The following is a 14,112-nucleotide window of genomic DNA, read 5'->3' on the forward strand; positions in this document are numbered from 1 at the left end:
TGATCAAAGGAACATTCCATGCCCTACGGGAAAGGAATAGTTCGTTAACCATAGAAATATGGCATATCAGGGGACGAATGGTGGAAACAAAAGGATTATGAGGATCTAGAAGCCAAGGGCTGAAACCAACGGTCCTTCCAATTCCACTTGGTAGAGGCAAAAACCTCTTCATTTCGTACGTAGACTCGGCTTCGTAGATTCCATCTCATATTCCTAAAGAGTCTTTTACATGATTCAACAGATTTGATTACAGAAGATGTAAGTAGTAATACATCTTAGAAATCGTCGGGTATTTTTCCATCTGACAATGCCCTTATTTTATATGGAAGACTTTATCACCGTTCTATTTTATGATAAAAATAGCACACAATATATGCAACGGAGATTCTATAAATAATAAGTTATCCATTTACTAGATGATATATATACATATTAAGTATAATTGTTTATTGGCTAATCCCCCGAAAAAACCCCCACCTTTAGTCCCCAATTCAATTCTACCCCCACGTTGCAAAATCCTCAATTTTGTCCAAATTACGACCTTTTGACATTCAATTGTACCCTGAATGAGTTTTTCCTGAATTTTTTGCCAACTAGGCTGACATGTCACCCATTTCATTGCAAAGACCCTTTTACCCCCGCTGACTCATCGCTGAGTTGGACAAACCATGGTTGGGTCCTAAATCATAAACAAAACGGTGTGTTTTGATTTTAACCTAAAAAAATTACTCATTATGGCAGACTGAATCGTTTTGTTTCTGCCTCAGCTGAAATTCATCGTCTTCTTTCTTCCATCCTTTCTCTCTCAGTGGAACCCTAATTACTCAGTCTCTGAATCGTCCATTGTCTCTTTTCGTTTAAGTGTTATGAAAAAACCGTCTGCGAGATGAAGAAAGTATCAAGAATGGAAAAAGGAAAACGAAAAGAAGAAATACCATGGTTTGCACCTCCGACTATTCCGAAAGATTACAGGTAAGACTTCATCTTTCTTCCAATCTCTCTATTTTCCAGATTGAGAATGTATATTTTTAAAACCTTTGAATGTTAGGTTAAGTTTATTTGTAATGAAAAGCCCTGATTTTTTTGTGTTTATTCATCTATAGACAATATATTTTTGGTTAAAATGAGGGTTTAATTTTGTGGCACCGAAACAGTTAAGGGTTTAATTGTTCATCTATAGACAGTAAGCCCTAAACCTAAACCCGGATTTTCGCTTGCCATCCAACTTTTATTTAACTGTTCTTCTATAGCCAGTAATTTTTGTGTTCACTGAAGTTGTGATGGACAGAGTTAATTCATGGTTTTACTGGTTTAACTGGTTTTTTGTATGTGTTTATTGGTATGTGTTTACTGGTTTTACTGGTTGTTTGTATGTGTTTATTGGTTTTTTGTATCTATGTTAGGCCGTAGACTGTCAATCGTAAAAAATTTAAGTTAGTGTGTTTATAGTGTTTAAGTATGAATTATTTATTGGCAGGCGACCGTGTCAGGTCTATGTGGGCGTGGAGTTCAGTGACACATACCCTATAACACTGAACAACGAAGGGAAGATTTTGAAAGGTTACTGGTACAGAGACGAAAACCTCACATTTGAGGATATTGGCAATAGGCTTCGAGATATGGGATACCCGGAGGTTAACCGAATTGGGTATCACGAGCCGACAGGAAACTGGAACACGGTAACAATAGTGAAGGATGATATAGGCATTACGAAGTTGTTCAATGAGGGACACGCCTTTGGTTTCGTCAAAATGTTCATTGAGTTCAAGCGCGATCCTGAACCTGAAGAGTTTAACTTTGATATAGACGAGTCTGTTTGGGAAGCGTTTGAGAGAAATGAAGCTGATAAGGAAGCTGATAAGGAAGCTGATAAGGGTATGCCTGAACTAGAGATTGAGGATCAAGAGGATGACAGAGAAGGGCATGTACTAACTGCTGCTAGTGTTGGTATGGATTATCATAGTTCAGATGATGCCACTTACATTTGCGAGTCTGACACTGAAGATGACAGTGTTAGCGATGGTGGAACCGATTTTGATGACGAGTATACTAGTGCGAGGGAAACGAAGAAAAAGTTTAGAACTTCGGTTTGTGATAGAATATCTGGCTTGGGATTAGATGCAATGTTAGAAGCTCCGGGGGGTATAGCTAGTCATAACGGCAAGTATTGGGAAGGTGGGGCAGCCGGCAATTTAGATGCCCATAAGGCTATACAGGATATGGATAATGAAGAAGGATCTGACTACGCCGACACCGATGATGGACTTCTTACCCCATCGAGTACTGATGAGGATTGTCTTGATATTAGAAAGAAGAAGCGGGCTAGTAAGTTATACTATGACCCTACGTGCAATCATGAGGACTTACTGTTCAAGGTGGATATGATTTTCATGAACAAGGTGCAAGTGAAAAGTGCTGTTCAGCAATGGGCGATTTGTCGGGGTCATGACATTCGTTGGAGAAGGAGCGAGCGTTTACGTGTCGAGGCACGTTGCAAAGCTGGTTGTCCTTTCAAGCTCTATGCTAGCAGAAAAAAATCAAACACTTCCTTCAAAATTTTGCGGCTTCATAATGAACATACCTGCCAACGAGCAACAACTAACAGACAAGCTACATCAGAATGGCTTGCTAAAGAGTTCATCAAGAAATTTAGGAGAGAGCCTGTATATTCTGCCTCTTTAATGCAAGCTGACATGAAAGACAAGTACAAGGGACTAATTGTGTCAGAGTCAGCTTGTTATAGGGCTAGAGGGCTTGCTCTGGATATTATTAGAGGGTCACTCGAGAGTCATTATGCAAAATTTAGAGCATATGACGCGGAGTTGAAAAGGATCGACAAAGAAGGGCTGTTTCAGTTTTACACGATAAATGACCCAAATAGTGGAGCTCCAATATTTCAGAGATACTATGTGGGATTTTCAGGGTTAAAGAAAGGATTCCGCAATGGTTGTAGGCCTGTGTTGTGCGTTGATGGATGTTTCCTAAAGACATTGACTGGTGGGTGCCTGTTAAGTGCGGTTGCACGAGACGGGAACAACCAAATGTTCCCGGTAGCGTGGGCAATAACCGAAGCTGAAAACGAAGAGACGTGGACATGGTTTTTGGGCTTGCTAATTTCAGATCTCGGGTTTGGAGACGGCATGTACTTGACGCTAATTAGCGACCAACAAAAGGTACTCCAATCTGTCTTTACTTATACCAAATTTACAAACTTTTTTTTCATTATATAATTATTTGCTTAGTTAGTTGTGGTGTTGGTTTCTCTAGTTTATTGACTGCTTAGGTGATGATTTGGTTGTCTTAGCTGCTGTAATCGTTACTTTCATGTATTATGTTTTAATTTTGCATCTCCATTCATGTTACACCGTATTGCTTGTTAACCGATTGTTTAACTAGTGCATTAACTGCTATGTAATGTTTTGACTTGTTATGAAGAGTGTATTAGATGTTTGCATATGGTTATTTTCTCAAATGTGTCTGTCTCTTTGTAACAGGGGCTGAAAAATGCAATTGTGACATTGGTTCCTATGGCAGAGCATCGTAACTGTGCCCGCCACATTTACGCTAATTGGAAAAAGAAGCACAGAGATCCTGAGTTGAAGAGAATATTTTGGTGCGCCGTCAATGCAACAAATGGCCCAGACTTTGACAGTCACATGAAGACGATGGCAAGTGAGAAACAATGGGCATATGAGGATTTTATGGGGCAATTGAACAATGTGTTTTGCAAATCCTTCGTTAGGGAATATCCGAGGTGCGATGCTATTACAAGTAACTTAGTGGAGACGTTCAATGGTTACATTGCCAAGGCTAGGCAACTACAGCCCATTCATATGTTGGAGGAGATTCGTACTTCGTTGATGAAAAGAATGTACCTGAAGTCGGCGTTGATGGACAGTCATCACGAAGACATTTGTCCGAGGATTAGAGAGAGGATCGACAAGACTCAGATTTCGACAAGATTATGCGCTGTAACACCTGCAAAAGGAGGGACATTTGAAGTAAAATGTGATCCGGATCAGTTTGTTGTCGACCTAAAAAAGAAGATTTGCGGCTGCAGGGCATGGGACATAACGGGTATTCCTTGTAGCCACGCACTTGCTTGCATTAATTTCATGCGTTATGACGTACGTGACTATGTGCATGAGTGGTACAAGAAGGATAAATACCGTGCAACCTATGAATTCTCCCTTCAACCAATTAACGGGATCAAAATGTGGCCCAATGTATAAGGGCTCGACATTCTGCCACCTCCGTACAAAAAAATGCCCGGGAGACCAAAGAAAAACAGGAGGAAGGATCCTGATGAGGAGCCTAAAAAGGATCCACGCTTTGCTAGAAAAGGAGTGGCAATGACATGTCGTCATTGCCTTACGGAAGGACACAACAAACGTGGCTGTCCAGACAAGAACAAAGCTCCTGCTGCTAGGCCTGCAAAGGTATGTAGAAACCAATTTCAGTAACTTGTTGTTGCACTATTATTACTGTTAAAGTGGTAACACTTATTCAATTTGATGGTTTTGTCTTTTCAGCGTGCAAAGGGTCGACCAAGAGGACCACAATGGGTTGACAAATCTGTTAGTAGAGGCACCCCTTCATCTGCAACGATGAAGAAACAGAGGAAGGAAGAATTACTTCAACGTACAATTGCTGCACAGAGAAATGCCTCTACTTCTGAGCAACGAGCTGAAATTCATACGGTGTTGGAAAATCAGGTAACATAATCTGAAGGTTAGCAAACTGTTATGTTTTATAAGTTTATCGATTTATTGATTTGGTTTTTGTTATTTTGACAGGTGGTGCAAGCCGAAGGAATCAGAATAAACACGCGTTCAGGATTCGTATATTCAAAGGTGGTGTTTCTGAATTTTAACTTTTTGGTACTGTTGTTGGGTGCTGTTTTTATGTTAATAGTACTGCTTAGCATGACATAGCAGTTGTGATGGCTTGGTAATGTTTTTAGTTATTATTCGACTGTTTGTAGAGGTTTTCATGTTAGAGAAATTGGCTGTTTTGGTTGGTTTTAGATATAATCTTGTTTTGAATGTACATAAAGAGGATTTTGAGCTCTTTTTGGTTTCATATAAATTAAAAAAAAAACTTAAGTTTTGATGTTCTGTTTCATAGTCTTCTTTGCAGTTGGTACTGCTCACTGTTCTGTTCTGTTCTTAAGCTTGCATATGTCTTCTATATATTTTATTTTTAGTTTACTTTTGTATATTTAATAAGTTTTAATGGTTATAGTCCTGTTAACTAAAGTCCTTTTTTTGTTAGTTCCACTTTTTAGTTTGTAGTACTCAGTTTGGGTAATGTTTTTGCAGCCTGCTACGAATGACGGAGTGAGGTATGTTAGCGGAGCTGTGGCGACAGCTGCTGCAGTCAGAGATCAACGTCCACCAACCTCTACTTGCATTTCATCTCAACAAGGATCAACAACCACGTGTGATCCCCAACGACCAAGCTCTGTTATGTATAAGTCTACCGCGTCACAAGCTGCTACTCCTAGAATTGGCAAACTGCCACTAAAGAAGGGAAAGAAGAAAGCTTAGGAGCAACTAGGAGCTCCTTTTTTTGGGTATAGATAGCATAGGTGAAGTAAAAACCTTGCATTTTTTGGGTATAGAAAGCATAGGTGAAGTAAAAACCTTGCATTTTTTGGGTATAGATAACATAGGTGAAGTAACACCCTTGCTTTTTTGGGTATAGATAGCATAGGTGAAGTAAAACCCTTGCTTTTTTGGCTATCGGTTAATGTAAATTTTTTATGCCGATGTTAGCGTACATTGCTGTTGTTCATAGGTAAACTTCAAACCTATGGTTTTTTAGTGCTTTAGCTGTATGCAAAGTTACGGTGGTAGCTCAGGTGTTTTCGTACACCATGCTTTTTTTTAGCTTTGAAAAGCTATAGATATAGCAAAGGTGTTTGTACAAAACCTTGCTTAATTTATATAGTATTTTGTGTTATACTGTTATTAGTATAGTTTAACATGCTCCCAGGTACTCATTTTGTGTTATAATGTCATTATTTTCTCTATTAAAATGTGTTTTGAAACACAGCTCAGGATACACATAATGTGTCTTGCCTATCTTTTGTTTTCGTAATTTCAGTACATATATTAACGGTTATTAAGTGCAGGCAAAAACTTGAAATTAAATGGAATACAAATGCCTAAAACGATACAATAACATTACGTAGCTAATTGTCAACATCTTTACAAAAGGCCAAGTTCTGAGGCACAACTTAAATACATACATAATAATAATACATAAATTCAAATACACCAACAGTCGGTTACATTCAAAACACCTACTTCGTACCATAATTACTATACTAAATTAAACCGACTGCATAACAAAAACATGAAATTGCTGAAAACCAACACCCGCTGTCATCACCATCACTTTAGGATGCGTAGTATCACCATCGCTTCAAGACCTACAACACATAATACAGTCCATAGCTTTCATACTAAGGTAACAAAAGAAGTTGATTTGTACTCCTTGGTGATGCCATAACATAAACATATATGATATAAATACACAACATCATCAGAGCTTTTTTGCAAAACCTGGAACAAGATTGTGACCCGTATGATTTTCCATGAAGTTCCTGATTTTCTTTCCGCAGCCTGTCATTTTCTTCTATTAACTCCGTAACAGCCACGGTTGCTTTTTCCCGTGCCGCTTCTAATTGCCTAATTGTGTATGTCATTTCAGCAACCTCATATTTCAGTCCATTAATTTTATCCAACAAGATACCAAACTTCAATATGTGCTCATCCGACACCACATCGTCGTACCAGCGGAATGCACCACAGTCTTCAGGTGTCTGGTTAGCACATAAGATACAAAAATAAATTAATGCTCATCCCAAAATTTCAACAACAAATAACAACAAAACATGCAACTGAACAATGCAAAAAATTTCACAGCTCAATCAATGACAAAAACCCACAAACCAAATAAAATAACCCACAAATCAATTGAACAACCCATAAATATATTTTTGCAGCTACACATAACTGAAGAAGAAAACAAACCATACTTTTGTTTATACTCAACTCATTTCCACTAAGCATGAATTCAGCAATTCTAAACCTCAATTTTCTCGCATGTACTGGTTTAGATTCTTACCCTTGACTTCGAGCATCTCCAGAATTTTCTCGCAGGATTTGTTTTTGTCCATGAAGTATAGAGATACAACCTTCCATGGCAGCATCTACCGCGTTCCTTTGTCGGAGGAAGATTGAACAGATCGTCAGCGACATTTTCCAGCCTCAAAAACGATTCTGAATGTGAGATGTTCGACATCTTTTGCTCACAGTTGGTTAGGGTTTCAGTGACGGGCTTCAGTAAACGGTGATATATTATTTGGAGAAGAAGGGTTTGGGAAGAAAGGGTGAAAAGTTAGGTTAAAATCAAAACACACCGTTTTGTTTATGATTTAGGACCCAACCATGGTTTGTCCAACTCAGCGATGAGTCAGCGGGGGTAAAAGGGTCTTTGCAATGAAATGGGTGACATGTCAGCCTAGTTGGCAAAAAATTCAGGAAAAACTCATTCAGGGTACAATTGAATGTCAAAAGGTCGTAATTTGGACAAAATTGAGGATTTTGCAACGTGGGGGTAGAATTGAATTGGGGACCAAAGGTGGGGGTTTTTTCGGGGGATTAGCCTTGTTTATTCACATATAGAAGAGTTATTCATTTATAGCAATCAAGTGACAGCTTAACATAAAAGAACTATCTATCTATATCAAAATGAGTGACAAGTGTTCTAAGGGTTTAAATAAAACAACTATTTGAAGCATAATTTATAAATAAAATAATAATTTTAAAATTTGGAAAAATTAATTTTCAGTTTTTATGTTTTGTAAATGGACACACCAAAATATTTTTTGCTGGAAAAACGCTGGTGCAAACATTGAAACATACATTGTTTTTGTTGTCAAATTAGTCAACAAAAATAAATTAATGTTCTGATTGTATCAAATACTAAAATTTGTATTTTAATTATAAAATGCACTAAAATAAATAACTATTTTTATAATTAACAAAAAAAAAGAATTATTTATCTAATTAAATAAATGATAATTGAACATGAAAAAATTGTCTTGTCATTTTCAGAAGTAACAGGTTCACATCTTTTTTTTTATGATAAAAATAAATTTATAGATATTAATAAATTATACATTTTATAAATAAAAATTACTGATACTTAACAGAAGTAAACTTTTAGAACTCATAGTTCTAAAAAACACCAAAAGATAATATTTTTTATTCCTCAAAAATATATTATAGCCCTATTTTTATATTGTAAAAATTATAACAATAGGTCCTCTTTTTAATTATATTTATCCTTGATTTTGTTTCTGTGTTAAATTTTCTACATTTTAAGCTATATAATTATTTTTGATATTAAAACACAAAATGATAAAAAAATTCCACATAAAATGACACAGACAAACAAAGGAAATGTGCCAAAACAAATTAAAAAGACTAACTCATCTCATGCAAAAGACAGAAGGGCATATATGCTTTGACTTGAAATAAAACAATTCACCAATCAACCATATGACCCATACAAAACAGCACTAAATATTTAAAGTTTTTCTTTTAACTGTTATTTTTTTAATATTAATTCAAATTTACTGTTATATCCTCCATTTAATATTTATGCAAACTTCAATCCGTAATCAGAAAAATGCTGACTATTTTTTCTATGAAATTTTTAAAATTTTAATTCGTAACTAAAAAATCGCTAACATTTCAATATTTTTTTACAACAATCTATTTCTACTATTAATTAAATTCAACTTTTGTCGTACTTAATTTAATTTTTAAAAGTAAAATTTAATACAAAATTAAAATAATATTTTATAATTTATAATTATAAATATAAAAAAGCTCAATAATAAAAAACTTTTGTTTTTATTAAAATGATGTCCTGATTTTTTTATTACTAAATACTTTTTAAAAAAGTATATAAATTAGTTAATAATATTATATAAAATATAGATAAAAGAATTGTTTTTTTTGTCCTCTTTATGTTATTTTTAGGACACTTCATTTGTCACACAAGCCTCAATTAATAGTAAAAAATAGATGAAATAATTTTTATAAACAATTAATTAAACATAGTTGATGTTTAGTTACAAATTAAAATCTAATGACTTTTATTTCGGTATTTCTAATTACTAACTGAAGATTAAGGACTTTAGTATGAGAGAAAAAAAGTTAGGTATTGTGAATAAAATTTACCCTCAAATCAAACTAATTAATAGATATTAAATTTATTTTTCTTATTAAGTATGAATTTGACATTAAATATTTTAAACTTACACACAAGTACACATTAGGGGTGTTCAAATTCAGTTTGGGTGGGTTATTATCTTTTAATGCCCCAAACTGAATGTTAAAAATTATGTTGGGTTACAACCCAATATATTTGGGTTACAATATGTTAGTCACTCTAAATTAAGATGGGTTATTTGGGTTATCTAATCCCATTTTTATTGGGTTTTATCATTTGATCTTTCGTATGACAAGTAACTGTGTTTCCATCTCCATAATTTGCTTGTCGGTCACTTTCTACGCAGTTTTATGCCTTTGAATCCAATTTCCATTATTTAATTTGCCTATGTATAAAAATATATTATTGTATCTATGAGAACAGTTTGATGAAAGAAAAGTATTTTTTTTACATTTCTTTTTTTTTTCTGATTAAATTGTAGATATCTGTTTTAAACTTAATTTTTTTTTTTTATAAAAACAGCTAAAAGTCATCATAAATGTCATCTATAATTAAAATGAAAATCAGATTAACGTAACCAGTTACTAAAAAGTCTAATGATTGTTGTGCTATTTTGTTTTATTCAAAGTAAAAATTTTATTTTTTTATTTGAATTTTTTTTTTTTGGTAAAATGCACCAATGAGATATATTTAAGCTCAAACAAATCCTCTTTACAAGCAAATCAAATAAGCAGCCAAGTCAAAAAACAAAAATTAACTCTGCCAACTATTATAAACAGCTCTAAAACTATTTGTATCAAGCTTCTTTGAGAACAACTTCAGCAACAATTCATTCCTAATACGCATAACAGTATTATCAACACTTTCCCTCATTTTGTCAAACACCAACTTGTTCCTACTTCTCCATATATTATAAATGGTTGCAATGAACGCCACACGTCTCACTTTAGCAAGGAAACTTTTGCCCCTAGTCTTTTTGCTAAACCAAGAAATTTCCCTTCTCCACAAACCAGGTTCTCTGCTAATATTACATTTCTGCATAACCCTCTTAAAGACTTCTTTGGAAAACCGCACTTAAAGAACAGGTGGTTTATTGATTTAGAATCACACTCACATAACGGACACAAGTCATCATCAACATGCCCCCATTTAGGGTAATTGATTCTGTAAGTCACTCAACTTACCTAATTTATCAAAATGATCACTAAACTAAAAAACGCTACAAAGTGCTCATTGAACTTTTATTTTTGTATCACAGAGAGGTCATTATCCCATTTCCGGTCATTTTTATCACATGTGGCAGCCGGATTTTATTTATAGTCTACATCACAAGCCACATCATTTGGAAGAAAGTTTAATTCACCCCCTCAACTTTGTACATAGTTTTCAAAATAAAAATAAATAGTTTTGTTTACATTCTAATCATCTTTTACCTATCTCCTACCTATTTCCAACCACCTCCACCAGCCCCCACCACCTCTACCTTGCGACTACCACCCTCCTCCACGACAATTTGCCGCCGCCTAAACTCCTCCATATTTGAATCAATGCTCACTGTTTCAAATAACGGTCTGGGTGCACTTACATCGTGGAAAGTTTTTGTAGGCATCTATTTACGTTGTGGGTTAGTGCTCGTAACCTCCATTTTCAGTTCAAGAACTCAACTCTTTCACATCAACTCTGTTTCTTTTCCAGAAACAATAAAATATACACAGGATGCAATTGTTTCAATTTTAGAACATTACAGTACAACCATACCAGATCTATTAAACTAATTGAAAAAAGAGAAGGAATTCATTAGTTAATTAAATTCCATAATATAACAAAACCTTCAAAAGAGAAGAAATTGTCAATTGAGTACAGATCTAAACATTATAAATTAAATCTTTTCATATAATCAAAATTTCAAAATATTAAATCCCACAATATTTCAAATAAACTCATTTGGATTAAAGAACGGCAATCGACATAGAAAATCGGTGACGAAAAACAGAGAACGGCAGAGGAGCAGACGACGTCAATGAACTAAAGATTGAAGAAAGGAGAGCAGAAGATGACGACGAATAGAAAGATTGAAGGCAGATGAGTAATGACGCTGGTGTTGGAAGCTCAGATGGACGTTAATGTCGATGAAGTCAGAGGAGCGGTGGAGGCGGAAGTAGAAAACAAGCATGTGGAGGCAAATGATAATAGGGTTTTTTTGGGTTTTTTTCATTTAAATGAAATATATATTATTTGCCTATGTGTTAATTTGTAATTGGATATAATATAAAAATTTAAGGGTGCAAATTTTTTTTTTAGATGATGTGGCTTCTGATGTGGACTATAAATAAAATCCAGCTGCCACATTGGATAAAAATGATCGGAAATGGGATAGTGACCTCCCTGTGATACAAAAATAAAAGTTCAGTGAGCATTTTGTAGCGTTTTTTAGTTCAGTGACCATTTTGATAAATTGAGTAAGTTGAGTGACCTACAGAATTAATTACCCTTCAATTTATCTTTAGTTCTAAGCTTTCCTCTTATAGCAATCCAAGCTATGAAGCTCTGCTTTGGAATGTACCCTGGACTCCACAGAATCCTCCACCAATTGACTTTATCACTATCAATTCTGAAGAACTTCCAAGCCGAGTTTATGGAGAAGAAACCATTCCTACTTAGCTTCCAAGCAATGCTGTCCTCTTTATCCTCTTGAATGCAGAATTGACTTCTCACAAGATTCCAAGCACTGTCGATTTGATCATCCATTGGGTCAGGGAGCCTCCATCTTCCTCTATACCAAACATCTTTAACCTTAGCTTGATTAGGGACATCAGTATCAGGAATGAAGATATTTGGATATAGATCAGTTATAGTCTTGCCATTCACCCAAGGGTCATGCCAAAAGGAGAAATCCCCTTTCCCTAAAACATAATGAAAGCAATCTTTAATCTCTGGTCTCAACTTTATTAAGTTCCTCCAGCTCCAGCTAGCTATCAGAGGCTTAGTGATACCCCAAAAACTTAACATCTTCAACTTGTTCTTAATGATCCACTTAGCCCATAAAGATTCTTTATTAACAACCAACTCCCAAATATGCCTTATAACTGCAACTCTATTCCACAAAACCATATCTTTTATCCCCAAGCCACCTTCACTTTTCAATTTACAAACATCCTTCCACGCTACTAAGTTCCCATGCTTGAAATCAACACTGTCCCTCCAAAGGAAATTTTTACACATTCTCTCTGCTCCTCTTATTACAGCCATAGGAAGAATGAACAAAGAACTCCAATAGACTTGCATGGAGAAAAGGACTGAATTCACTAGCTGGAGCCTGCCTGCATAAGTTAAGAATCTAACAGTCCAGTGTGAAATTCTCTTACTTATTCTATCAATCAACCCATTACAATCATCTTTACTAAGCCTCTTGCTAATTAGGGGAACTCCCAAATATTTAATAGGCAAAGTACCCTCACTGAACCCCAACTCCTGCAACACAGATCTTTTAATCTCCTCATTCACTCCACTAAAGTAAACACTGCTCTTATTAACATTAACTTTAAGGCCTGTAACTTCATAAAAGTGATTAATAATGCTAGAGATCTGCTTTATACTTCTCATATCACATTTGCAAAAAATTAACAAGTCATCAGCAAAACATAGGTGTTTAATTTTCAAATCCTTACAGCCAGAATGATAAGAAAAATTGTTATCGCATTTCGAAATCAAGGCTCTCGAAAAGTACTCCATAACAAGCACAAAAGTTAACGGAGACATTGGATCACCTTGCCTTATACCACAAGCCCCTTTGAAAAAACCCTCAGGCTTTCCATTAATCATCACAGAATAATAAGGGGATCTAACACAAACCATAATCCAATTAACAAATCTAGCAGGAAATCTTAGACCTAACAAAATCTCCTCAATACAATCCCAATTGACTGAATCATAGGCCTTTCTAAGATCAATTTTCATAGCACAATCATTTTTTCCTTTAGCTTTGTGGTAATTAAACACTAACTCATGGGCTAAAAGAACATTATCACCAATTCTCCTACCAGGAACAAAAGCAGACTGAGAACCATCAATTAGGTACCTCAAACAAATTCTCAATCTAGTCGCAATAATCTTGGTAATACACTTATACAAGACATTGCAGCAGGAAATAGGCCTATAATCACTAAGGTGAATAGCATTTTCAGACTTAGGAATTATAGTAATAATTGTGGCATTTACCTGGTTTAAGAGTTTACCAGTAAAAAAGAAATCTTTGATAGCATCAGTTACCTCCCCTCCAATAACACTCCAGCTTTTCTTGAAAAACAAACTGCTATAACCATCTGCTCCAGGGGCCTTGTCGCTGCCAATATCAAACATTGCACTCTTGATTTCATTATCATCTACAGGAGCACATAATCTCAGCATATCTTCCTCAGGCACAAACTTTCCATGAGCCAGAATATTATAGTCCATGTGCTCCCTGGATCTGTTTTTGCCCAACAAATCTTTATAGAAATTAATTATGCTACTTGTAATCTCACTTTGCTCTTTAATGATTCTACCATTCACATTTAATTGATTGATCCTGTTAGCAGCATGCCTCTGCTTTAAAGAGTTATGGAAGAACTTGGTATTAAGGTCACCAAGATCTATCCACTGAACTCTAGACTTCTGCCTTAGGAAATTTTCCTCCAGTCTCATCATCTTTTTCAGGTGGATAATAATTGCTTGCTCCTCATCTATCAAAATAGGGTTCAAAGCATCAACCTGGATTTGCTCTTGAACTATATTCAGAACTTCTCTAGCCTTCTCAACTTTACCTGATATATCACTAAAATTGTCTCTATTGAGTTTCCTCAACACTTTTTTTAATCTCTT

The 14,112-nt window shown here is 35.3% G+C and overlaps 2 protein-coding genes across 2 annotated transcripts; both read left to right on the top strand.

Annotated features, from left to right (window-relative positions):
- Positions 1-470: 470 nt before the first annotated feature.
- Positions 471-4,232, top strand: LOC126668785 (uncharacterized). The gene is made up of 3 exons (XM_050361961.2): positions 471-972; positions 1,478-3,173; positions 3,495-4,232. The coding sequence occupies exons 1-3, from the start codon at positions 887-889 to the stop codon at positions 4,230-4,232; spliced, it is 2,520 nt and encodes an 839-aa protein (XP_050217918.1). The 5' UTR covers positions 471-886.
- Positions 4,233-4,242: 10 nt separating this feature from the next.
- On the top strand, positions 4,243-5,781 carry LOC126667396 (uncharacterized). Its single transcript, XM_050360357.2, has 4 exons — positions 4,243-4,439; positions 4,533-4,715; positions 4,797-4,853; positions 5,322-5,781. Exons 1-4 carry the CDS (start codon positions 4,266-4,268, stop codon positions 5,547-5,549), a joined length of 642 nt encoding a protein of 213 aa, XP_050216314.1. The 5' UTR covers positions 4,243-4,265; the 3' UTR covers positions 5,550-5,781.
- Positions 5,782-14,112: the final 8,331 nt, after the last annotated feature.

Source organism: Mercurialis annua, linkage group LG2, assembly GCF_937616625.2.
Source record: "Mercurialis annua linkage group LG2, ddMerAnnu1.2, whole genome shotgun sequence".
Taxonomy (NCBI): domain Eukaryota; kingdom Viridiplantae; phylum Streptophyta; class Magnoliopsida; order Malpighiales; family Euphorbiaceae; genus Mercurialis; species Mercurialis annua.